At 41.1% G+C, this 26,573-nt stretch overlaps 1 protein-coding gene across 3 annotated transcripts in view; it reads right to left on the reverse strand.

The window, feature by feature from the left end:
* pgfa (placental growth factor a) overlaps nucleotides 1–26,573 on the reverse strand; it is a 32,761-nt gene that overhangs the window by 2,003 nt on the left and 4,185 nt on the right. The window contains exons 2-6 of one of the 3 annotated variants that reach the window (XM_032543582.1): nucleotides 26,093–26,126; nucleotides 25,818–26,014; nucleotides 25,639–25,715; nucleotides 25,512–25,541; nucleotides 25,037–25,102 (exon numbers count right to left, since the gene is read on the reverse strand). In XM_032543582.1, coding sequence (XP_032399473.1) covers nucleotides 25,037–25,102; nucleotides 25,512–25,541; nucleotides 25,639–25,715; nucleotides 25,818–26,014; nucleotides 26,093–26,126 — 404 coding nt within the window. Of the gene's footprint in view, nucleotides 1–25,034; nucleotides 25,145–25,475; nucleotides 25,542–25,638; nucleotides 25,716–25,817; nucleotides 26,015–26,092; nucleotides 26,127–26,573 lie in introns of those variants that run through there. The other 2 variants (XM_032543581.1, XM_032543583.1) reach the window with 2 other exon arrangements.

Here is a 26,573-nt window from a genome sequence, read left to right on the forward strand (position 1 = left end):
ATAAACCATCACTACAAGATCGAGTAATTTGATTAAATGTAGTACCCCTCCTACTTCTACTACCTTTGGACGTAATGCCTTCCGCTTTGCAGCAGTACATGACTGGAATACACTACAAAATACCCTGAAACTTACACCTCTGATCCCAATCTCCACCTTTAAGCAAAACCTCCAAAATTACATTGCTGACTCTTGTTCCTGCTGACAACCATGAATCGTATTTATACACACATATTTAAGCTCTTATTCTTTATCTTTTTTCGTTGACTGTCTTTTTTAATTCGGTCGCTTGTTCTATGTGTCATGCGTTTGACTATGTAAAGTTGTACAGTATGTTTATCTCCTTTTAATCCGGTTGCTTGTTCTATGTGTCATGCGTTTGACTATGTAAAGTTGTACAGTATGTTTATCTCCTTTTAATTCGGTTGCTTGTTCTATGTGTTTGACTATGTAAAGTTGGACAGTATGTTCCTATTTATTTCTGTAGCCTCTTGGCCAGGTCATGTTTGTAAATGAGAATTGGTTCTCAAACAGTTTACGGATAAATAAAGGTTAATAAATAAAATGCTAAGCTATGGTTTACAAAAGGGAATGGTAGCCAAGAAATGTCATGGTGTAGAAGTAGCACTGTACGCGATAGTCCATATCCACAACGTTCCCCTTCAGGGATTGCTTTGGTGCCAAAATTCCACCGGACAACGCTCTTTGACCTATTGCGTTAACGGCTCATTCTAAGGTAACCACAACCCAACTAATGTTATTTTCAGGTGTTTAACACTAATGAAAATATAGGTATTAATATTTATATTCCATTCCTGCCAATAAATCACCCGAAAATCCTATCCCAGACCTTAAGATAGATTTAACCCTGTGTGTGTGTTTTATATATAAATATGGTTCTTTCAACCAAATTGCCCAAAATAACATAGATGATTCCATACAACATAACTTTCCTAATTTTTTGGGGCTATTTAATCTATAGCATTTAATTTTTTTTTTGTGTGGTTTCAAAACAGTATCCGGACTAAACTTTGACATACACCCATCTGTGATCCACTCAAATCTTCTGATTAACTATTAGTTAAATAATTCTAATTTCTGCCTTTGCAACTAAAACGTATGTTAATTTGATATAAATGACGTTTGTTGACCGTGACTGCCAAGATTAAGTGTAAAACTGTATTAAACCAGCTCAGGTTTTAAAAAAAGCGCCAAGAGCATTTTAGAAAGTGACAAAAAATCAGAAAAAGTGACAAAAACATTGGAAAAGCACAAAAAAACATTCATTTTCAATTTTGATGGAAGGACAAGTTCATCGTTAACGGGAAGACAACACAAGGGTTAATGAAATGTGAACATCTGGCAATCTAGTACTGCACTTTTATGAAGTTTGGCAACTTGTGAGAGTAAGGTTAAAGACAATACGAACTTGATTTACAGTACTTTGTGGACCATACAGTCCCAAGGACCCTTCGATTTCTAATCTAAATTTTCCTTTGGGTGACTAAAGTATCATCATCTATCTATCTATCTATCTATCTATCTATCTATCTATCTATATCTATCTATCTATCTATCTATCTAATCATGCAACCCGTGGAGTGGCCCCTTTAACAGAACCACTTTGTAAAACTACAAACCTGGTTGATGTTTTATTATAATGCCTTCATTGTGCACTACTTCAAAATTGGTTACGTAAAAATGTCCATTGTCAACTATAAAAGAAAGAAAGTGGAGGGGGCACAGAGCGTTTATATGACACATGCTGCTTTTTTGACAGATTTGGCTGCTTTTTGCATTCATCCCTCGGTCGATACACATTCTACCTGCTGCCGAGAAGAATGTGACATTGAAAATACATGAACAATTTGGGGTGACTAGGAGGTCCTTGGACAGTCCTTGGTTGGCACAGCCTTGGATTATTCTGCTACAAATGCTCTGCGGCCTTACACAGAAGCATCATAAATGACGGGTGGACTCACAGGGTTGTCAAAGAGACCAACACAGTAAATAATATGTTGTGATATGTTTAATCTCATCTGTCCTTGGTAGTCTGACAGTGTGGAGGAAACAGGGATGAAGTAGCTGTAAATGTCCAAACATATGAAGTGTGGTGTGTGGTGTGTGTGTAGGGTGGGGGTGGGGGGGGGGGGGGGGGGCAATCCATCTTACTTTCCACAGCCGTTTGCTGTCTTCTTGTGTTTCCTTCTCGAGGTCTGTTCCTGATAGACTCACCGCTGCTGTGAAGAAGAGTAAACTGCAGTGAATTCATTCAAATATGACCCTTTAAAAAATGTCATATCTGAAATAGTTTTTTTTTTTTTTACCAAAACACCGCAAAAAAATAGATTGAATTCCTTGCAACGTCTTGCAAGCCATTGATCACTTTCCTTCCTCTGATCTTAACTATGAGTCAAAGTAATTCATAATTCTCACTTTTTAACTCAAATAATTAGGTATAATTCTATAAAATGAGGCGATTGACCATGCATTACAAAGTAGTAAAACTAGTAAGGGTGGTGTTAGTGAAAACTAAAAGCGGAAAAAGGGACAAAATGTCAAATCTTTGTCAGTTTTTGACCCGGGAGGACAACAAAGCCCGATAGATAAAATGTTATCGACTGACCTTTTGTCGTTCAGAAGTTTCTGACGGGCTCTACAACACGAAAGAAGAAAAACACAAAAACTGGCTGCTGTGCTATAAAAACCTCAATAGCATCTGTGTTAATTAGAAAGAATCGGGCCAGTACCTGCATTACAACTCTGATGCTCCACGAATGTGAGCTCCACATGGGCATAGATATCATGGGATGAATCCTCATCACTTAGAAACAAAGAAATGCCACGAGGGCCGTATATTTAAGACAACCAGGTCTTCTTTAGGTATTTCTGAGAAATCAGGTCTGATTGAGATCTTGCTCCACCTGCAGAGTGTGTGCGTTCGAGGGTAGCCTGGACTCCCGGTTCTCGTCCCACAGCAACCAGAGCAGCGGGACAGTGGGACGCAAGCGGGCATGTAGATGAACTCCACTCTCGGGGTACTCCTGCTCAACATCCACTAACTGCTCCATGGGGCGACACCAGCTCTTTGCCCACACCTCCTGGAACGCCATCACGCAAGGGAAGTTGATTTTTAGTATTCAATCCTTTGCAGAACGTGGAAATGCCTGTTCAGTGGAACAGCCTTCCTCTTGAGGTGACCTTTTTCTGGAGGGTGTGAAATCTGCAAAACGCATGAAAAGAATGTTACAGAAGTCAAGTCTGCTTTTTTTAATTGTCCATTCTTTACTGTCAAGACACACAAAGAGTCGAAATCACGTTTCCCTCTATCCACGGTTGAGACAAGACAAATTTCCAATTAGTCCAAGACAAACATAACATTGAAGTAAACAATTAAAAAGTGAAAATAAGAAGGCACATCCAATGAAGAAAATAAGAGCAGCAAAATTTGAGTGAGAATGTGCAATTGTCCGACAGTAGTAGACAGTCAATGTAATGGTGCAAAAGTCAGGCCAATAAATGGCTGGGGTAGTTCTGTTTGACCTAAGTATGCAAGTGGCATAATGGTGCGAGTTATGTAAAGAGCAAGCAGAAGTGGGTTCAGAGGTTTTCAGGACAACAGGACAACAAGTTGCAAAGTTGGCAAGTATACAAGTGAGTAGTGCAAGTGGAGTGGTGCAAGTCAGCCATTGTGGGTCCAAAAGTCCGGATGTATGTAGCTGAGGGTGGAGGGGGGAGAGGGGGAGAGAGTTCAGCATCCTAACAGCCTGGTGTATGAACCAGATCCAAGTGAGAAAGAGCCTGATTCAGTAGCAGTGGGTTCGTTGTACAGTTGCAGGTCACCCTCTGGTGGCAGAGAAAAATGGCTGCACACGCTACGATGCAGCGTGGTTTTAGGAGCTACCACTGACTGTGAAAGCAACAAAAAGCGCTCTTCTTTCTCAGTCTATGTAACACTAGAAGGTTTATTATCACAAGAAGCGAAGAATGCAAAGACTAACAGCAAAGAATAGTTGCTGCCTTCACTCAGGAGTTTCCACACAATAACAAGGGTTAAAAAAAGGCAGCACTGAAAGGTATCATGACACAGCTTGAGTTTTTCCAAGTTCTCACAATGGCGACGTTCCATTTCGAACGCCAAATTGAGCAGAAACACAAGTGCAAGTTGATCTTGGCTCTCTTTTTCTTTTCAGTAACAACAATCTCTTTTCTGAATCCTCACCTCTCCTGCGTCTGTCCCTCCGCTCCCGCGAGCATCGATGGGAACAGTGGTTTCAAATGTCACACGCAGGGAAGCTTCGGAGCTGAGCAACAGCGGCTTTTTACTGTGTTGTGGACGGGAGTTGTGCCAAAGAGTCTGTATTGTTCATCCAACCAAGAGAACCAGATGCATTCGACACCATTAACATGTAATTAGGATAACTCGTGCATAAACATGTCAAAGGGATGGAAGTGCTAATGTTGGACACGATGAGCATAATAAAAAACTGTTGGTTTGTTAGAAAAAGTAAAAAGAATAAAAAATGGAACACTGTGTGCTTCTTTTCTTTCCCCTTCTCTATCATTTTTACCCTCTAATTTTGTACCTACATAACGCTTCCAAATACATAGTGGTTAGTTTGAAATTGAAGAGATTTGGGGCACCCGGGTAGCTCACCTGGTAGAGCAAGCGGCCATTATAGAGGCTCAGTCCTCAACGCAGGGGTTCAGGGTTTGAGTCTGACCTGCATGTCTTCCCCCTCTCTTTCCCCCTTGTCTATCTTAAGCTAAATATCAAATATTTAAAAAAAAAGGAAGAGATTTCAAACACATGTTGAAACATCATAGTTAATAACACTAGTTAGGAATTAGATGTTGTAATTTTCCCAGTTATTTGTAGTGGTCATTTTTGATTTGTTTTTAAATGGCAACCTTAAATTGGACGATCTAAAACCTAAATTTGAGATGCTTGTTCTGATTCTGGAGGCTAAATCTGTATTTTATTTAATGAATTAGTGCTTGTGAACAGTAATCATTAGCCAACAGTACGTAAAAAGAAGTGGCGAGGATTCCAGCGCATTATTTTTTGTGTAAAAAAGTTCAGGTTAACAAGAATGGAACACTGTCCCACTGTTCTTTTAATGGTTTTATCAATGACATTGTGTCCGACATGCAGGTCCTTCATGTTCATTACAACCATGGATCTTTTTTTTAGCATTGGAGTTTATTCGATCCGATACCAAAATAGCCTACAGAAAATTACTTTTAAGTAGTTTATTTAAGGTCTGTTCTGTTACGACTGACTCTCCAACGGATAAAAAAGAAAGTTCTGTGGCGTTCATTGTTTGAGATTTTAAATGATCTAGACCGACAACAAAGATAGAAATCATATCTCATCCATACAGGGATAGTATGTCTGAGTTGTTAAAACATAAAAAATTATGACGCACTGTTATGGATCAGTACTCGGTATTGGTTGCAAGTCAGGAATCAGAATCGGTATTGTGAAGCAAAAATGGTATCGGACCATTCTAGTCCCAGTGAAGTTATTTCCAAAGTTGTTCTTTAACACTATTTCTAAGATTTTTAACTCATTATGAGTTGTGTGACTCCTCAAACATCTAAAATTACAAGAGAAAACAGAAGCTTAGGGCCACATGGTAAAAAAGAGAAAATAGAGAAGAAAATAGCAGAATTCTAAGAAATATGTCTTTAAACTCAAATTTCAGACTTTAACACAGAAGTCTTCTACATGGCGTAGCTCAGTCCGTAGAGAGTTGGGTGAGGAATCGGAGGTCGCTGGTTCAAGCCCCCGAACGGACCAAAATTGTGTGGTGGACTAGTAGCTGGAGAGATGCCAGTTTAAATCCTAGGCACTGTCAAGGTGCTCTTGAGCAAGGCACCCAACCCCAACTGCCTGGGGTTTTCCATGGGCGCCCCCCCACTCTGGTATCTCTCCATGTAGTGCATTGATGTATAGGTACTGAGAGTGTGTGTGTAATCCAGACCGTGTGTAATAACAACAAAGTGTAAATTGTAATTTCCCCTTGTGGGATTAATAAAGGACACATTAATCTTAATTACATTAGCTGACAGTTTTATCCAAAGCGGTTTACAATTGCTAAATGTGTCAGAGGTTGCACAGTGACTGTATATTAATAATAATACAGTCTATAGGTTGCACACCTGTGGAGCAACTAGGGTGTCGTTGCAGGTACACACGGCTGATGCATTGGGAATCGAACCCATGTCCCCACACCCAAGGCACATATCATATCTACTGTGCTATCCCCACCACAGCTTTGTGGCCCTAATCATCTTCCATAATAATTATGAGAGCCACCTTTAAGATTAGCTGACAATGCCCACATAGACTGCAACAGATATCCACTGTGCAGTGGGCTCCCTGCAGGCTGATAATGACGGGGTCAGATGTTGCACCAAGACCACAAGAAGAGAAGTGGAGGACGCACCCCTTCATCACAGCAGGACCTGGAGCTGTGAGACCCTGGCTCATGTCAGTCAGCATGAGCTCTCAGATCCGTGTTTGCACCCCTCTAATCAACCTGGATCAGTAACACGCAGCAGCTGCACTGAGGCTGTTCTCGTGCAATGACAGGAAACATGGCATTCCAGAACCCCTAAATGCAGATGTATACTTATGGGGGGCCACACAGCCAGCAAATACAGATAGTGTGTAAAGGTTTGGAAAGTGTGGAGCGGATGTGTCCTCTCACAGTGATATAGTGGGAACTCCTGTTAGCTTCACTGCTTCATGTGAGGTGCTAATGGGAGTCCCATGTGGATTCAGAGAAAAGGCAGCCTTTTCCTAAAAAATCAACCTCAATGCTTTTTTTTTTAACCCTTGTGTTGTCCTCCAGTCAAAAAATGAACACATTGACTATTTCTTTCCCACTACCACCATGCAATCCATCCATGGTCAATAACCCTCATTCTATAAAAGTATACCATACATTTGTGTTAATAAAGCAGAAATTATGAATTATTTGACTAATAATTAAGATCAAAGGAACGTTTGAAATTCATAAAAGTGATTAATTGGATTAGCAAAGAGCGTTGGAAATCCTCCTTTTTATGGTAATTGGTTAAAAAAACCCATATTCAAATGTAGACATTTTTAAAAGGGGTCAAATTTGACCCGAGGGCAACAGGAGGGTTAAAAAATATCACGGGATAAGTTGAATTTCAATTCCTTTTAACTTTGATTATGATTAAAAGAGTGGCCTCTAGCCCCCCCCTCCCCCCTCCCCTAGTAAGAGCGTGCGCCCAATGTAGGTCCTGCACCGGCGCGGGTTCGAGTCCGCCTGCGGCCCTAATAATGGCACAACCGTTTCCAAAATGCACCAAATTTAGAAAATTGCAATTTCCAATCTTAACAAGAAGAGAAGCGACTGCTTTTAGCTAACATGGCAAAAAAAAAGCATGCTTTGAAATCGTATGGATTACCTGCGGCAGGTACCAGCTGCAGCAGAAGGACCCATAAGAGGGGCCAGACTCCGGTGAAACTTGCATGTGGCCACGACTCGTTACCTCCCCTCGTCTCCGGCCGGTCACAACAAACTGAGACATCCAAACAGCAGCGTCCTTCTTGGATTGGCGCGCTGTCCCGCTGCGCGCGAGCTGGGACGGAGAGCGCGGGTCAAACCGTTGGAAACATGAAAACCCGCAGCTGATATCAAAAATGGAAAGGAAGCCAAGATGAGTTTGCACAGTCTCTCTCTCTCTGTCTGACTCTTCTCTTATCTCTCTCTCTCCTCTCTCTCTCTCTCTCTCTCTCTCTCTCTCTTCTCTCTCTCTCTTGTTCCCACACACACACACCAACAACGCAGATGTATATGTCCAGGAATAAAGCATTTAGGACTGATATGAGTAATAGGCTAACACAGTAACTTTCACTGCATACCACACAACAACAGTGTAGCCTAACACTAAGAAATCAAGCGCAGTACTGAACTTGGAGGTGATGCAAACGCTGCTAATTCATTTGCATATTTATTATATTATTATTTTACGTTTAAGATAAAATGAAAATAGCTTTTCTGATGTGTGAGAAAATGATCTATGATCCTATACTTAATCCAATAAGAGGATCTATACTTCTTAAGCTTAAAACTAACATTTCCTTTGGGATGAATAAGTATCTTCTATCTATCTATCTATCTATCTATCTATCTATCTATCTATCTATCTATCTATCTAGTCTATCTATTATCTATTATCTATCTATCTATCGAATAAAATATTTAAAAATCAATCGGATTTCTGAAAACATGGCTCATGTTCATGCGCTCACAGGACAGCAACATGAACCCAGAAATGATAAAAAACATTGGTTGTCAGAGCGGTCGGAAAAAAAAAAGTACTTCAAAAATCTAAAACTGTACCGGATCATACGCATGAAAAAAAACACTGTATACAAGTACAAGCTAAAACACACAAACACAGTCGTTTTACGTCCTTCTGACTGTCTGCCAAGGTCGAACCCCAGTGTGAGGAGCTCCCTGTCTCTCAGTGCTAACCCTGGATCTACTCACATGTGGTTCAAGCTATGGTCTCAGATTTTCCTCCCCTTCATGTTCATCCATGCACAGTCATGTGTTTTGCTGCAGATACGTGGACATGTCAACTACTATAACTTTATGTCTGGTACCTATGCCAGTGTACAAGCGGCCGAAGTGGTTTCCTCAGGAGGGGGGCTGTGTCTCCCTTAGAGACAGGGTGAGGACTCAGTCATCCGAGAGAGCTCGAGTAGAGCCCTGGCTCCTTCACGTCGAAAGGAGCCAGTTGAGGGTTCGGCATTGGAAAGGATGCCTCCTGGGGGGGGTCCCTAGGGAGAGTTCCAGGCAGGTCCATGGGAGGAGGCCTCGGGGAAGACCCAGACTAGTTGAGGGACGTCCAGCTGGGGGGATGGCCTCGAGAAGACCCAAGACTAGGTGGAGGGGTCCATCTGGGAGGAGGCCTCGGGAAGACCCAGGACTAGGTGGAGGGACGTCAGTGGGGGGATTGGTCGGGAAGACCCGGACTAGGTGGAGGATGACCTGGGAGGAGGCCTCGGGGAAGAACCAGGAGTTGAGGGATTATCTCTCAACCTGGCGGAAACCCTCGGATCCCCATCGGAGCTGGTGATGTGGCTGAGAAAGGGAAGTTTGGGTCCCTGCTGGAGCTGCTGCCCCGCGACCCGATACCGACAAGCGTATGAAGATGGATGGATGGACGGATGGATGGATGGAGGATGGATGGATGGATGGATGGACTAATGCTATAACCACTACTGTGTTGACGTACCTGTTACACTACACCTGGCTTTCGAGATGCTTCAATTCCAGTTCCAGTTCGAGTAAAGCTGATTCTGACTACTGTATGTTCACTTCCCAACACGACTTAACCCCCGTGTTGTTTCCCCTTAAATTAAAATTAACACGTTTGTTTGACGCGTTTTATGACGCTTTTTTTAATCAATTTTTTAACTTTACGTTTTTGTCCCTTTTTTTTCTTCAACCCTTTTGATGCTTTTTTGTACCCTAACCCACTGATCACAGTAGTAGTTTAACTATATGAGAAGAAGAACGGGTACTGGCTATTCTTCATTATGCTGGTGCGTATACAGTCTCCTGGTAAGTTCACGGCACCCAGAGATGGTAAAATTCAACCCCTAAAATATGGATTGTTATTGTGAACTGGTCAAGAATGATATTTAAATCAATGTTTGCCACTATTTTGACGTTTTCAACACTATGTACTAACTTATTAACTTAGTTTTACACGTTTTTTGGTAGTTTAGGTCAATACATAAGGAAATTAGACCTTATGTTTGAGTAGAAAAGCAGAAATTAGGAATTATTTAGACTAAAATTAAAGGAATGGATGTTGATGGATATCACAGACTGGAATATGTCAACTTTTATTCAATACTATTTCAAAACACTTCCATTTGTTTTTCAAATGCTACACAAATTGAAAAAGACACCCTAAATACCCCATCACAAAATCCCCCCAAAGAGTGTGTGAGGAATCAATCATGTTATTTGTTTTTTGGTGATATAGGAAATGGTCAAGTTGCCGGAGGACACATGAGGGTTAAGGGTGCAGTGATACTGCACAGAGTGCCTCAACTTTATCAGGATTAGGCCCATGGTGTGCGTTCACAGCCAGTGTGATTTACGGGAAAATTGGGCTGCTGTGTTTATAAAACAGCCTCTGTGGAAGAGTAAAACCAAGATGGATGATGCCTCTCCTCTCACAACATTCGCTCTCGCTCTATGCAATACTCCTGGGTCATATCCAAACAAAGACAAAAGACGTGTGTACACAAATCAATCAAGTCATATCTTAATCCAGTTGCCAGAACAGATATAATACATTTAAAACCCAGAGATAGACATGAGGCTGCATCCGAGCGTGTGAACTGCTTTTTGGTCTTCAGGGAACGGTTCGCACCGCTCCTTGAAGGCAGGGCTCACCCACTCCACTACGGGGGTTTCCCCTTCCTGCTCAGACTCCCAGTCTGTTAGCAAGGTCAGCGGACAGCTGCTGCTTCCTGTCTTGGGAACCACACTGATGCTCCAGTCCCAGTCTCCATCTCAGGAGGATGGGTTTCCAGCGCAGGTGGGACTTTACAGCTCTCTAGCTCCCACTATGGCCAAGGCGTGGTGGTCTTTATCTAGATGGTCGGAAAAAAAACCTGGCCTGAATCCACAGGTTAGGAGGTCGTGCACTCGATCTGCTTCAAAGCCTGTGATATCAACTATCATGTGAGTAACAAAGTGCTTATTTCTTCCCCATAATCCCTCTGGGTTCGTAAAGGCTGATGACAGTGTCTGTTTATTTACCACATCACATGGAAACAGATGAAGCACAGATTTTAGCTGGAAGCATAAATATTCACCTACAAGTCCCAAAAACATGCACTGAGACACACCATTCCAACAGCATATTAAAGTGCTCATATTCTGCTCATTTTCAGGTCCATAACTGTATTTTGAAGTTGTACCAGAATAGGTTTACTGGATTCGTTTTCAAAAAAAACACCATATTTTTGTTTGTACTGCACACTGCTGTCCCTGTCTCACTCAAAACAGCATGGAGGTTTGTGTTTTCCAAGTGTGTATGTGTGTGTGGAAGCCACAAAGACACAAAATAACACATTATTCATATTCATATATGGGCACTTTAATGTTGTGTTGACCTTTAATGCTGTCACTGAAGAAGACAGACAAAAAGACAAACATATACACACCTCACAATATTCCTCTACCCTGATCTCCACTTAACAATTTTGTCCTTTTTTTCTCTCCAAACTCTTTACTGATTTCCCACATTTTTTTTTTACCAGTCTTGGGTTGAGGTTGCATGGTGGGTAATCAGACTGGTTCCAGCCCCCGTGACCAGAACAGAACCTCCCTGAGTGATGAATGGACCCAGAAGGCCAAACCGATACAACTCCATTCTGGACCCAAGGACACACACAAGGACACACAGACACACGACACAAGGACCACACACAAGCACACAGACACAAGGACACACACACAAGGGCACACAGACACAGACACACAGACACACAGACAAGGACGGACGGACGGACGGACGAGGACGGACGGACGGACAGACAGACGACAGACAGACAGACAGACAGACAGACAGACAGACAGACAGACAGACAGACAGACAGACCACGACAGACAGACAGAAAGACATACAGACACAGACAGACAGACAGAAGACAGACAGACAGCCGACGACCGACACCACACACACACACCAGTGTTGGGGTTTGCTTGATAAGTTTAGCGAGGGATAAAGTTCAGTAGATGAGGAACTGTATTCCCTTTAAGGGTTATATTAAAAAGTGTAATAAATGGGACTTCTGATCAAATTTAATAACAGAATGTTAAAAACTGACAATTTGTTTCAAAGCCACTTAAACTTAGTGCAACTAGATTTGAAGTCAGCATAATTTTGGGACAATAAATTTCTATCTATCTATCTATTTATTTATCTAATTAAAAAGACGATTGGGCAGATTAACTCGGCTGCGTTGTATTCCGTTGGCTATGTAGATCCAGTTTTCCTGCTACTATGCGGCCTACTAATGCATAGTTCACTCACGGTTTATAACTTGCTCTGCATTGATTTATCAGGTAAAGTTCACGTGGATAAATTAACACAGCATTCTTTGGTTTGGAAGTGATATATTTGCATTTCATGTTGTTACTGTATTTACAGCCAGAAGGATCGCTGGCAACCATTCCAGGGTTTCCTCCTACATTTTTGAGAAGAAATTCAGAGATGTATCAGCCTGATACCAACATGATATTCCCTATGAACTGGCAATTGGTACTCAGAGATTTAGCGGGGGAGGAAACAGAATACATCATGGGCAGTGAGCTGTGTTGCACATGAGTCTTTTGATTTCTATCTTCTGCAGGGGATGCTGTCAATAGTTTAGGATGGTATCTACAGTGTCTTTACACAAAGTAGCACTCTAATCTGTGATTTTGTAATAAAATATTTGAGTTACTAATTTTTATTTTTAACCTTCCTGGTGTCCTCGGTCAATTCGACGCCTTTTAAAAAATGTCTATCGAATATGGGTTTCTTTTTAACCAAAGTAACACAAAAATTGATATGGATTCCTACAACACTCTTTGAAATCTAATTGGTCACTTCCATTCCTGACTAAATCTCTGTACGCTTCTTCGATCTTAACTATTAGTCAAAATAATTAATAATTTCTGCTTTTTTTAACTCAAATGTTAGGTATAATTCTGAATAAATGAGGTATTGACCATGATTCACAAACTACTGGTGGTAAGGCAGTGGTAGTGAAAACTAAAAACAGTCTGACAAAAGGGACAAAAATATCATTTTTGTCCCTTTTTGACCGGGGGGAAAACACAAGGTTTAATATTAAAGCCACAAGCCATTCAGAATAAAGGACAGAAAAAGCAAGTCTGATTGAATTCTAAATATTTAATTGTTGCAATAGTTGGTATAAAAAGTTACAGAGCAAGATGGCATTGTTTTGGAAGATGGTTTAACACACAAACTACATCACACAACAGGTGATTTCAATTATCTAGCTTGACTAGACCTGTCATATTGGATGTGTTGGATCTAATTCCACATGTCCCTGACCGTCCGTTGCATCTACCACGTCTAAGGTGGGGAGGATAGTATCTCCCAGGATACCGCCTCCCATTTTAACATGAAAATACTGAAACACCTTTGGGTGTGTGCAGTCCTTTAATGAGTTCAACACCATTTACACTGAGATCCAAACAATAAATAAGTTTAACTTTCTTTCTTTTGGAAAGACTTCCCATGGGACTTACCGTCAAAAACAAGGCAGTTGTCCACACTTTATAACCCATCCAGAGAAACAGTTACATTTTCTGCGTTTTGCTGGAAAAGGATTACTAAGCACAACTGGTAATCATTGGAAAACAGTGTCTGCTGAACACAGTGGGTTTTTCAGTCTTAATGCCAACAAAATGCAGAAATAGGAGACGTACAAGTTCAGTCTTCTCAGTGAGACGTAAAATAAAACCGAAGACACGGCTGCGTGTTAGCACAGGACCTGTTTGAAATTCTAACACTTGTAAATATCACGTAAACGGCTAAAATCCCAAAATCGGTTCTTACTGGGGAGTCAGACACCAGCCGTCAGCCGATCATCACAACAATCTCTTAACAAAACGTGCCGTGTGACTACTAGACATTAAAACATCTAGAGCGGTAGCTTGAGTAGAGACACATTACAAGACTTGAGTTGAGATGTGACGTTTAAGATTACTGAACTGTTTTTATCAGGTGGAGTAAAGGAAGTACGTTACAGATCATTCTATTCTCTGTGGAGAAGGCTCTCTTCATGAGCGGGGGGGGCGTCTTCCCTGCTTCGTAGAGGGACTCGGGAGGAGGGGAGCTCAGCAGCACCGTCGGGATGCGGCCGTCGGTGTATAGTCTCGTGACACGGACCTGCTGCCCAGGATTCCTGCAGCGCACCCAAGAGATGCACCTGTTGAGGACGCGGAGGACAGTGTGAATCACAGGAGCAGCTTTCCAACTGATACACAAATACTTTTTTCAAAATCTTTCTTGCCTAAAAAAAAAGACATGTTTTTTTGCAGTATACTGCCTTCTGGAAGCCCTGTTCAGCAGTAATAATAGATATTCAAATAAAGAAACTCATTATCTGACCTCCGAGCCAGCGGCAGTTGGGCTTGGCAGCGGAGAGGTGAAAGTAAGCTCTGCTGCGCCAGCACGTTGCTGTAACTTGGGTTTCTCCACAAGGGGCGTAGCTCGGCCAGCAGTCGGTGCGGAAACCCGGCGCAGGCCGTGCCGCGATCACACAGTTTCTCTGGAGCACCTTACGGGTGTCAATGGGGCCTGCAGGGAAACACAGTCCCCCAAATTAGACCGTTCACATGGTTTTACAGCTGCTCCACCATGACAGACTTAGACTTCAGTTTTACAGTTTTAGCAAGACAGATAGAATACAACAAAACAAACAATAATAATAGACATTTACCATAAATTTGCCAAATATATCAGTCAAAGTGTCAGTGTTGAGTAAGTGTTCAAGTGGTAGGTATTTGTGAGTCCAGGTGTGTATGTACTGTCCTCTTGCCCTATTCCCCCCGCCCCCCTCCCAGTGAGGAGTTGTACATCTGATGGCATGAGGACAAAGGAGTCCTTGAGTCTGTTGGTCCAACACTTGGGAAAGAGCAGCCTCCACTGAACAGCTCCTCTGGGTGCTGATGACAGTGTGCAGGGTGGGTGGCTGGCGTTGTCAATAATATGACTGACAGATTCAGATACATTACAATGAAAACATGCTTTTAAATAGGTCATCTACTGTACGTCCACAGCCAGTGCAGGAGGAGGAATAAATGAGGCAGCAGGAAGCCAGCAGATCCTCCCCTGACAGGACTGCACTTTCTGGTTTCAGTGACAGTGCGGATGAAATTGGGATGGATGAAAGTAGCTAAAGCGGGCATTAACTGCAGTGCCTTCTCTGGTGATATATCTAAAATGAGAGCAGAGTAGTGCACGCTTGGGGTTATAAACGTATTGCTGTAGGCAGTTAAAGCCTGAGGCGTGTAGTGTCTGCTGCTGCTGCTGCTGTACCACTGAGATTATGAGGGCTGTCCGGTGGTGCTGACTGGATCCCCACGTGGACAACAGAGTTCAGGCAATGGCGTCAGCTGAATGTCGACGTTCCACTTCGGGATTGGAAAATGCCAGATTTCACTCATTTAGGCCGATATCCGTTGCCTTGGGCTTCCTTTGTGTTGGAATTTTAAACTCGGTTGATTTCTGAGGACTATGGTTACCTGGTCCTCTGCAGGGTAAATCCAACTAGCTAGACTATCTGTCCATCTCAGTTTTCTGTTGCACGACTAAAACTATTAAACGCACAGTTTCCCACAACAAGTTCCTCCGAGGCCTATTTTGCCTATTCCACAGCTTTCTCCAGTGCTTAGCACCGCCCAAGACAACTGTGATTGGTTTAAAGACATGCCATAACAGAGCACGATTTCCACCAATCCTGAATGCTATGTGAGAACCCAGACCCTCCTCCACAGCACGCTGAGAAAAAGTGAGACTAACAGAAGGGTAATTAGGCCAAAATGGGCTCCAACGGAATCCACCACAAGAGAAGATTAATGAGGTAAATCCAATGTATAATGTCAACAAAAGGCCCAAAAATGGTAAAGAGAGCCATGCAAGATCCTACTACACTGCTGCAACATGCATGCTCTAACGCAGGCAACCTTTAAATACACGTTTTACATACTAAGAAGTGTCAATGTATTGTATCACATCAATAATGCAATAAGACCTTGGACTGTGTGGTATTTGGTCTAAAAATAAGATTCCAGTGCAGACAGATATATTAAACCCTCAGATTAAAAGGCGTTAAGCTTCAAACGACGTTTTCACTACCATATTTTGGTTTCCTGTCAAGTTATGTTCCTGTTGACAGAGAGAATTTACATTTACTTTTTTTTTTTTTTTTTTTTTTACTTTCAGTTTTGTTAATTTTATACACATCAAGTAGGGATTGCTCATAACCAACATGTTGCTCTCAAACTTGCCAGACAGATAGAATGAATAAGTTGTCTCTACTTGACCAAGAAGCAAGTATCAGGTGGTGGCGACATCTTCCTCTTCATTGTCCTGCTCAAACAGGAGTCTCCATCACAGAGTCCCTGGGAAAGGAGAGGAAAATCAATGAGGGCTGTGTGACGAATATTCAAGACAAAGAGCAGGACTACAGTAATTAACCCTGTGATGTCCCGGGTCAATATGACGTGTTTTCCTATATCAATGTTCTTTTAATTCCCCAAATAACATGATTGATTCCACAAACGCTCGTTGCCAAGTACAAAATCTTACTTTATCATATTTTGGGGCGTTTTTCAATTACATGGCATTTGAAAAAAAAAAAACAGTGTTTTTGAAATCAGTATTGAGTAAAAGTTGAACATGTTCCAGTGATGTATCCATCAACACTCATTCCTTTAATTTTAGTCTAAATAATTCCTAATTTCTTCTTTTTTAACTCAAACATTAGGTAGAATTTCCTAAAAAGAGGTTTTATTGATCTAAATTCCAAAATACTGTAAACTAAGTTAATTAGTTAGTGTTACGCAGTGTTAAACGTCAAAAAAGTGACAACATTGACAAGAGTTGAAAAAGACAAAGACATGAGGAAAAAGTTAAAACATTTATTAAAAAGCGTCAACTAAGTGTTGATTTAATTTTAACGAGAAGACAACACAAGGGTTTGAAAAGGAAATGTGTTGTCCCACAGATAGACGGTACCAGCAATGAGACAAACCCAGAGACTAAGCTTCTCATTTTACAGAAGGACTTCTACCGTGACAAAGGGAAACATGACTACAATTCAGAATACAAACACCCATGGAAATACCTCCAGTTGAAAGACATTGGAGTTTACAAAAAACTTGAAGCGAAAGCAGAAAACAGAAAGCCTCATTTGATGAGCTACCTGATGATCTTTGGATGCAAGATTTTCTCCCATCCAGGGTAATCAATCTGGAGGCGGGGCTGGACGCTGCAAACACATTCACAAGAAGGGAGGATTGGAAATAAACACAGTAATGCAATATTCATGCCACATGTGTTGCATATAAAAACAGTAGACAACACAACATGGCTTACTTCAGCTGCACTCAACAGGTTAAATTTGGCTTCCTGGATCTGGAGGCCCTTTGCAGGTCACTGACAAAGCATGTTCTGACTGCGGAGACAAGACTAATGAGGCGACTCCACACTAAAAGACCCATCTTATAACTAGGATGATGAACATTTACACCCAATGTCCTTAAAGTGCCCATTTTATGCTAATTTTCGGTCTAATTGTATTTTGAGGTTGTACCAGAATAGGTTATATGGTTTTCAAAAATACCATATTTTGTTGTACTGCAAATGCTGCGTTACACGTTTGGGTCTCTGTAGCTGCAGAGTGAGACATACCCTTCTATACTATCTTTGTTGGGAATGAGTTGACGAAGTAGTGTCTGAAATTGTAAGTCTTCTGTAGCTGTGCAAGAGAAATCTCAATCTTCCCAATCAGCAGAGCGGAGAGGTAGTCATATGTAAGGAGATAACAAAGGCACAGGCTAATTGCTGCTAACTAACATGCTAGTTAACATAACATAGGCAACAGGTACATTGCTGCTAACTAACATGCTAGTTAACATTAGTAATTAAACCTAAACAGCTGATGGAAGTCCAAACTGTCTGCGAGCTCCTCCTGACATTCGGGGATTTGTCGACTATGCAACAGTAAGTCGCGTGGTTATGACACAATCATTAGCCTATTTTTATAAAAACGTCTGCTACGGAGCCATAACGTGAGATACAAGGTGGGATGATCCTTTTACACCATTGTCGTTTTCTTTAGAAAAAACAACGAACAAAAGTCTTTAAACGCTTCAGATGTAAATTATTCACGGTCAAAGTGCGCCAAAAATGGGAGTAGGGATGCTACGGCAGGTGCCAGCTTTGTAGCATTAAAAAGGGCGCCATGGGAGCTCGCTTAGAGAGGAGGGTCTGACCCCCTTGGTGCACACTACTAAGAAATGACAACATCAGCTAGCTACTGTTTTACAACTTTGGTCGTCCAATGCGGATAATCTGGGAGACTTCTTCTAGACGAGGGAGACTTTGGACAACCTGCACACCAGGGACAGGAAGTAGTTCTTTTGGAGATTATGGTCAAACTTATGGTGTTGTAGCAGCGTTTTGCCATTGAGAACGAGCTAGCATGCTACGGTTAGCCACCTCGTCTCTAGGACATAGGAAGCCGTGCAGATGACAAGAGAAGACGACAGAGGACATTCAGAAACCGGATCTCACTCTTTTGTATTGTCAGCATGGATGTTTTTTTTTTCAAAGTTTGTATGCGTGTGGAGCCCCAGAGACACAAATAACACCCAAATCCCAGAAAAAGGGATTTGGTTCATATATGGGCACTTTAACGACTGTCTGTAACGTTAGCCGTGACCAGCTTTAATAATTAACTTGACACAGGCTATTTTGGAGCACAAACCAAGTAAGACATATCTCCAGCATTATGAAACACACATCAGTTTTCAGCTAGGAATTATTCCAGTGGACGGTTTGGTAATGAAGGAAGCACACACGTCTCAATAAAAGTTTGGGTCTTTTTGTGTCCTTTTTTTGGGGAATGCTGCCTTTTGAAGGGATATTAAACCTTAAACTCCATCAACCTACCTTGATGTCCTCCACAGTACTCCTCTGGTGGTCCCTGAAAAAAAAAGATGACAAACACACATAACAAGTGAAACTTATTTTCTTATTTGTATTCACAACAGCCATTTCACTTCCAATTAATTGATGAAGGCCGAAGCAGAACGTTGGAATGTCGAAGTGTCAAATAAACATAGGTAAAACAAACATAGGTTTCCAGTGTTTTCTGGGTGTTTTGTCACTACTGGTAATACACACTCCTGTATGGACATTAGATTTGTGGGCGTTCATTTCTCTCTGTGAATCATGCACAGTGTAAGGGTTGATTACAGGATCTCAGCCCCTGTGCTTACTGCAGAAGTGCAGTTTCATTACCAGTCAAGGCTGGCTGGTTAATTATTGATGTACTGTATATTAAGTGCAGCTTCTCTGACTGCTGCCGCTCTGTTCTCAAGACAACACGATGCTTCACTCTCCCAACAAGAAACAGTGTGGAGAGAAAACTCTAAAATAGACTGTATGCATATGTTAATTCACAAAATTGGAATGGGCTCCACCAGAAACCAGTTCGCTTCGAAAGTAAAGATGCATATAGGTAAAAGCCATTTTTGTGTTTTTTTCTGCATTTTAAAACAAATCAGCATCAATGTCGTTCACTCACTTCAAAAAGACAAAATGTATTTTCCTGAATTACCAATGGCAGCTGGTACCACTCTGCCAGGGTTGGTGTCAGTGTCCACAGTGCATGTCCACAAGAAGTCCGTCTAATCTCTATAATAAACTAGGTAATGCTATTTAACGGTAGGAAAAAAGCCATCTGAAAAATAAAAAGGTTCCATTTTACAGTCACACGATTTGCCAATACAACATGGATCAGTTGGTGTAAAATCGAAGTGTTTCTTGTCACAATGACAAGTGTGCACAAATACAACAAATGCCAAAGTCGCACACTCTTCTGGAATCTGTTAGAGCTACTTCTTATGAAGTAGCTTTCCCTACCAAAGGCAAAGCCTCCCCAAGCTGGACGATAGGAGCGAGTGCACTCAATAACCTGATTTTACATTAAGGTATTAGCAGATACAGTTTATACACATACAATAACCTCGTGGTTTTGCATGTACATAGTCACTAATCATCTAGACACATGAAGAACATCAGTAATCGCACTCAAAACGTGAGACCAGTCGCCCTCTGCTTCCAGTCTTTGCACTCTCCACCTTTAAGCAAAACCTCCAAAATTACATTGCTGACTCTTGTTCCTGCTGACAACCATGAATCGTATTTATACACACATATTTAAGCTCTTATTCTTTATCTTTTTTCGTTGACTGTCCTTGTTTTAATTCGGTTCGCTTGTTCTATGTCATGCTTTTGACTATGTAAAGTTGTACAGTATGTTTATCTCCTTAATCCGGTTGCTTGTTCTATGTGTCATGCGTTTGGACTATGTAAAGTTGTACAGTATGTTTTACTCCTTTTAATTCGGTTGCTTGTTCTATGTGTTTGACATGTAAAGTTGGACATTATGTTCCTATTTATTTCTGTAGCCTCTTGCCAGGTCATGTTTGTAAATGAGAATTGGTTCTCAAACAGTTTACCTGGATAAATAAAGGTTAAATAAATAAAATGCTAAGCTATGGTTTACAAAAGGGAATGGTAGCCAAGAAATGTCATGGTGTAGAAGTAGCACTGTACGCGATAGTCCATATCCACAACGTTCCACTTCAGGGATTGCTTTGGTGCCAAAATTCCACCGGACAACGCTCTTTTTGACCTATTGCCCGTTAACGGCTCATTCTAAGGTAACCACAACCCAACTAATGTTATTTTCAGGTGTTTATACACTAATGAAAATATAGGTATTAATATTATATTCCATTCCTGCCAATAAATCACCCGAAATCCTATGCACCAGACCTTTAAGATAGATTTAACCCTTGTGTTGTGTGTTTTATATCATAAATATGGATTTCTTTCAACCAAATTGCCCAAAAATAACATAGATGATTCCATACAACATAACTTTCCTTAACTTTTTTGGGTGCTTTATTTAATCTTATAGCATTTAAATTTTTTTTTGTGTGGTTTCAAAACAGTATCCGGACTAAACTTTGACATACACCCATCTGTGATCCACTCAACATCTTCTGATCTTAACTATTAGTTAAAATAATTCATAATTTCTGCCTTTGCAACTAAAAACGTATGTATAATTTGATATAAATGACGTTTGTTGACCGTGACTGCCAAGATTAAGTGTAAAACCTGTTATTAAACCAGCTCAGGTTTTAAAAAAAGCGCCAAGAGCATTTTAGAAAGTGACAAATAAATCAGAAAAAGTGACAAAAACATTGGAAAAGCACAAAAAAACATTCATTTTCAATTTTGACCTGGAAGGACAAGTTCATCGTTAACGGGAAGACAACACAAGGGTTAATGAAATGTGAACCTATCTGGCAATCTAGTACTGCACTTTTATGAAGTTTGGCAACTTGTGAGAGTAAGGTTAAAGACACAATACGACAACTTGATTTACAGTACTTTGTGCGACCATACAGTCCCAAGGACCCTTCGATTTCTAATCTAAATTTTCCTTTGGGATGACTAAAGTATCTATCTATCTATCTATCTATCTATCTATCTCATTGGTACCTTTTTTTTTTTTTTTTTTTTTTTTTTTTTCATTCTTTATCATTTTTTTTTTAATTTGTTGACCTTACATAACGCTTCAAATACATAGTGGTTAGTTTGAAATTGAAGAGATTTGGGGCACGGGTAGCTCACCTGGTAGAGCAAGCGGCCATTATAGAGGCTCAGTCCTCAACGCAGGGGTTCAGGGTTTGAGTCTGACCTGCATGTCTTCCCCCTCTCTTTCCCCCTTGTCCTATCTTAAGCTAAAATATCAAATATTTAAAAAAAAAAGGAGGATTTTCAAACACATGTTGAAACATACATAGTTAATAACCACCAGTTAGGAATTGATGTTGTAATTTTCCACGTTATTATGTAGTGGTCATTTTTGATTTGTTTTTAAATGGCAACCTTAAATTGGACGATTAACACCTAAAATTTGAGATGCTTGTTCTGATTCTGGAGGCTAAATCTGTATTTTATTCTCATTGAATAGTGCTTGAACAGTAATCATTTAGCCAACAGATCGTAAAAGAAGTGGGCTGAGGATTCCAGCGCCATTATTTTTGTGTGTAAAAAGTTCAGGTTAACAAGAATTGGAACACTGTCCCACTGTTCTTTAATGGTTTATCATGACATGTGGTCGACATGCAGGTCATTCATGTTATTACAAACCAGGATCTTTTTTTAGCATTGGAGGTATTCGATCGATACACCTATAAGCCCTACAGAAAATCTACTTTAAGTAGTTTATTTAAGGTCTCGTTCTGTTACGACTGACTCTCCAAGGATAAAAAAAGAAAGTCTGTGGCGTCATTGTTTGAGATTTTTAATTGATCTAGACCGACAACAAAGATGAATCATATCTCATCCATACAGGGATAGTACTGTATGCAGTTGTTAAAACATAAAAAAATATATGACGCACTGTTATTGGATCAGTACTCGGTATTGGTTGCAAGTTCAGGAATCAGAATCGGTATTGTGAAGCAAAAATGGTATGGACCATCTCTAGTCACAGTGAAAGTTATTCCAAAGTTGTTTCTAACACTATTTCTAAGATTTTTAACCATTATGAGTTGTTGTGACTCCTCAAACATCTAAAATATACAGAGAATAAACAGAAGCTTAGGGCCACATGGTAAAAAATGTAGAAAATAGAGAAGAAAATAGTCAGAATTCTAAGAAATATGTCTAAACTCAAATTCAGACTTTAAACACAGAAGTCTTCTACATGGCAGTAGCTCAGTCCGTAGAGAGTTGGGTGAGGAATCGGAGGGTCGCTGGTTCAAGCCCCGAACGGACCAAAATCTGGTGGGTGGACTAGTAGCTGGAGAGATGCCAGTTTAAATCCTAGGCACTGTCAAGGTGCTCTTGAGCAAGGCACCCAACCCCAACTGCTCTGGGTGCTTTCCATGGGCAGCCCCCCCACTCTGGTATCTCTCCATGTAGTGCATTGCATGTATAGGTACTGAGAGTGTGTGTGTAATCCAGACCGTGTGTAATAACAACAAAGTGTAATTGTAATTCCCCTTGTGGGATTAATAAAGACAACATTAATCTAATACATTAGCTGACAGTTTTATCCAAAGCGGTTTACAATTGCTAAATGTGTCAGAGGTTGCACCAGTGACTGTATATTAATAATATACAGTCTATAGGTTGCACACCTGTGGAGCAAAGGGGGTCTTGCTGAGGTACACACTGGCTGATGCATTGGAATCGAACCATGTTCCCACACCCAAGGCACATATCATATCTACTGTGCTATCCCCACCACAGCTTTGGGGCCTAATCATCTTCCATATAATATTATGAGAGCCACTTTACAGATTTTAGCTGCACAATGCCCACATAGACTGCAACAGATATCCACTGTGCAGTGGGCTCCCTGCAGGCTGATACTGGAGGTCAGATGTTGCACACGACCCAACAGAAGAGAAGTGGAGGACTGCACCCCTTTCATCACAAGCGGACCTGGAGCTGTAGACTCTGGCTCATGTCAGTCAGCATGAGCTCTCAGATCCAGTGTTTGCACCCCTCTATCTCAACCTGGATCAGTAACACGCAGCAGCTGCACCTGGGCTGTTATCGTGCACATGACAGGAAACATGGCAATTCCAGAACCCCTAAATGCAGATGTTATCTTCATGGGGGGCCAAACAGCCAGTCAAAAACAGATAGTGTTAAAAGGTCTGGACAAGTGTGGAGGGATGTGTCCTCTCACAGTGAATATAGTGGGACTCCTGTTAGCTTCACTGCTTCATGTGAGGTGCTAATGGGAGTCCCATGTGGATTCAAGGAGAAAAAGGCAGCCTTTTCCTAAAAATACAACCTCAATGCTTTTTTTTTTAACCCTTGTGTTGTCCTCCCAAGTCAAAAAATGAACACATTTGACTATTTCTTTCCCACTACCACCATGCAATCATCCATGGTCAATAACCCTCATTCTATAAAAGTATACCTAACATTTGTGTTAATAAAGCAGAAATTATGAATTATTTGACTAATAATTAAGATCAAAGGAACGTTGAAATTCATAAAAGTGTATTAATGATTAGCAAAGAGCGTTGGAAGGAATCCCTCCTTTTTATGGTAATTTGGTTAAAAAGAACCCATATTTCAAATGTAGACATTTAAAAGGGGTCAAATTTGACCCGAGGCAACAGGAGGGTTAAAAAATATCAGGGATAAGTTGAATTTCAAATTCCTTTTAACTTGATTAATGATTAATAAGAGTGGCCTCTAGCCCCCCCCTCCCCCCTCCCTAGTAAGAGCGTGCGCCCAATGTAGGTCCTGCACGGCGCGGGTTCGAGTCCGACCTGCGGCCCTAAAATGGCACAACCGTTTCCAAAATGCACCAAAATTAGAAAATTGCAATTTCCAATCTTAACAAGAAGAGAAGCGACTGCTTTAGCTAACATGGCAAAAAAAAAAGCATGCTTTGAAATCGTATGGATTACCTGCGCAGGTACCAGCTGCAGCAGAAGGACCATAAGAGGGGCCAGACTCCGGTGAAACTTGCATGGTGGCCACGACTCGTTACCTCCCCTCGTCTCCGGCCGTCAGCAACAAACTGAGACATCCAAAACAGCAGCGTCCTTCTGGATTGGCGCGTCGCCCGCTGCGCGCGAGCTGGGACGGAGAGCGCGGGTCAAACCGTTGGAAACATGAAAACCGCAGCTGAATATCAAAATGGAAAGGGAGCCAAGAGAGTTTGCACAGTCCTCTCTCTCTGTCTGACTCTCTCTCTCTCTCTCTTCTCTCTCTCTCTCTCTCTCTCCTCTCTCTCTTCTTCCTCTCTCTCTTCTTACACACACACACACACACACCACGCAGATGTATTATGTCCAGGAATAAAGCAATTAGGCATGCATATGAGGTAATAAGGCTAACACAGAACTTTTCACTGCATACACACACAACAACAGTGTAGCCTAACACTAAGTAAATCAAGCGCAGTTAACTGAGGTGATTGCAAACGCTGCTAATTCATTTGCATATTATATATTATTATATTATTACGTTTAAGATAAAATGAAAATTAGGCTTTTCTTGATGTGTTGAGAAAATGATCTATGATCCTATACTTAATCCAATAAGATGATCCTATACTTCTTAAGCTTAAAACTAACAGGGGGGGGGGGGCAATCCATCTTACTTTCCACAGCCGTTTGCTGTCTTCTTGTGTTTCCTTCTCCGAGGTCTGTTCCTGATAGACTCACCGCTGCTGTGGAAGAAGAGTAAACTGCAGTGAATTCATTCAAATCTGACCCCTTTAAAAAATGTCTATATCTGAAATATGTTTTTTTTTTTTTTACCAAAACACCGCAAAAAAATAGATTGAATTCCTTGCAACGCTCTTTGCAAAGCCAATTGATCACTTTCCTTCCTCTGATCTTAACTATGAGTCAAAGTAATTCATAATTTCTACTTTTTTAACTCAAATAATTAGGTATAATTCTATACAAATGAGGGCTATTGACCATGCATTACAAAAAGTAGTAAAACTAGTAAGGTGGTGTTAGTGAAAACTAAAAAAAGAGAACGGAAAAGGGACAAAAATGTCAAATCTTTGTCAGTTTTTGACCCGGGAGGACAACAAAGCCCGATAGATAAAATGTTCATCGACTGACCTTTTGTCGTTCAGAAGTTTCTGACGGGCTCTACAACACGAAGAAAGAAAAACACAAACAACTGGCTGCTGTGCTATAAAAACCTCAATTAGCATCTGGTGTTAATTAGAAAGAATCGGGCCAGTACCTGCATTCACAACTCTGATGCTCCACGAATGTGAGCTCCACATGGTGCATAGATATCATGGGATGAATCCTCATCACCTTAGAAACAAAAGAAATGCCACGAGGGCCGTATATTTAAGACAACCAGGTCTTCTTTAGGTATTTCTGAGAAATCAGGTCTGATTGGAGATCTTGCTCCACCTGCAGAGTGATGTTGCGTTCGAGGGTAGCCTGGCACTCCAGGTTCTCGTCCCCACAGCAACCAGAGCAGCGGGACAGTGGGACGCAAGCGGGCATGTAGATGAACTCCACTTCTCCGGGGTACTCCTGCTCAACATCCACTAACTGCTCCATGGGGCGACACACGCTCTTTGCCCACACCTCCTGGAACGCCATCACTGCAAGGGAAGTTGAATTTTTAGTATTCAAATCCTTTGCAGAACGTGGAAATGCCTGTTCAGTGGAACAGCCCTTACCTCTTGAGTGACCTTTTTCTGGAGGGTGTGAAATCTGCAAAACGCATGAAAAGAATGTTACAGAAGTCAAAGTCTGCTTTTTTTTAATTGTCAATTTCTTTACATGTCAAGACACACAAAGAGATCGAAATCACGTTTCCCTCTATCCCACGGTGTAGACAAGACAAATTTTACCAATTAGGTCCAAAGACAAACATAACATTGAAGTAAACAATATAAAAAGTGAAAATAAGAAGGCACATCCAATGAAGAAAATAAGAGCAGCAAAATTTGAGTTGAGAATGTGCAATTGTGCAGACAGTAGTAGACAGTCAATGTAATGGTGCAAAAGTCAGGCCAATAAATGGCTGGGGTAGTTCTGTTTGACCTAAGTATGCAAGTGGCATAATGGTGCGAGTTATGTAAGAGCAGCAGAAGTGGGTTCAGAAGGGTTTTCAGGACAACAGGACAACAAGTTGCAAAGTGTGCAAGTATACAAGTG

Source organism: Etheostoma spectabile, chromosome 18 (genome assembly GCF_008692095.1).
Source record: "Etheostoma spectabile isolate EspeVRDwgs_2016 chromosome 18, UIUC_Espe_1.0, whole genome shotgun sequence".
Taxonomy (NCBI): Eukaryota; Metazoa; Chordata; class Actinopteri; order Perciformes; family Percidae; genus Etheostoma; species Etheostoma spectabile.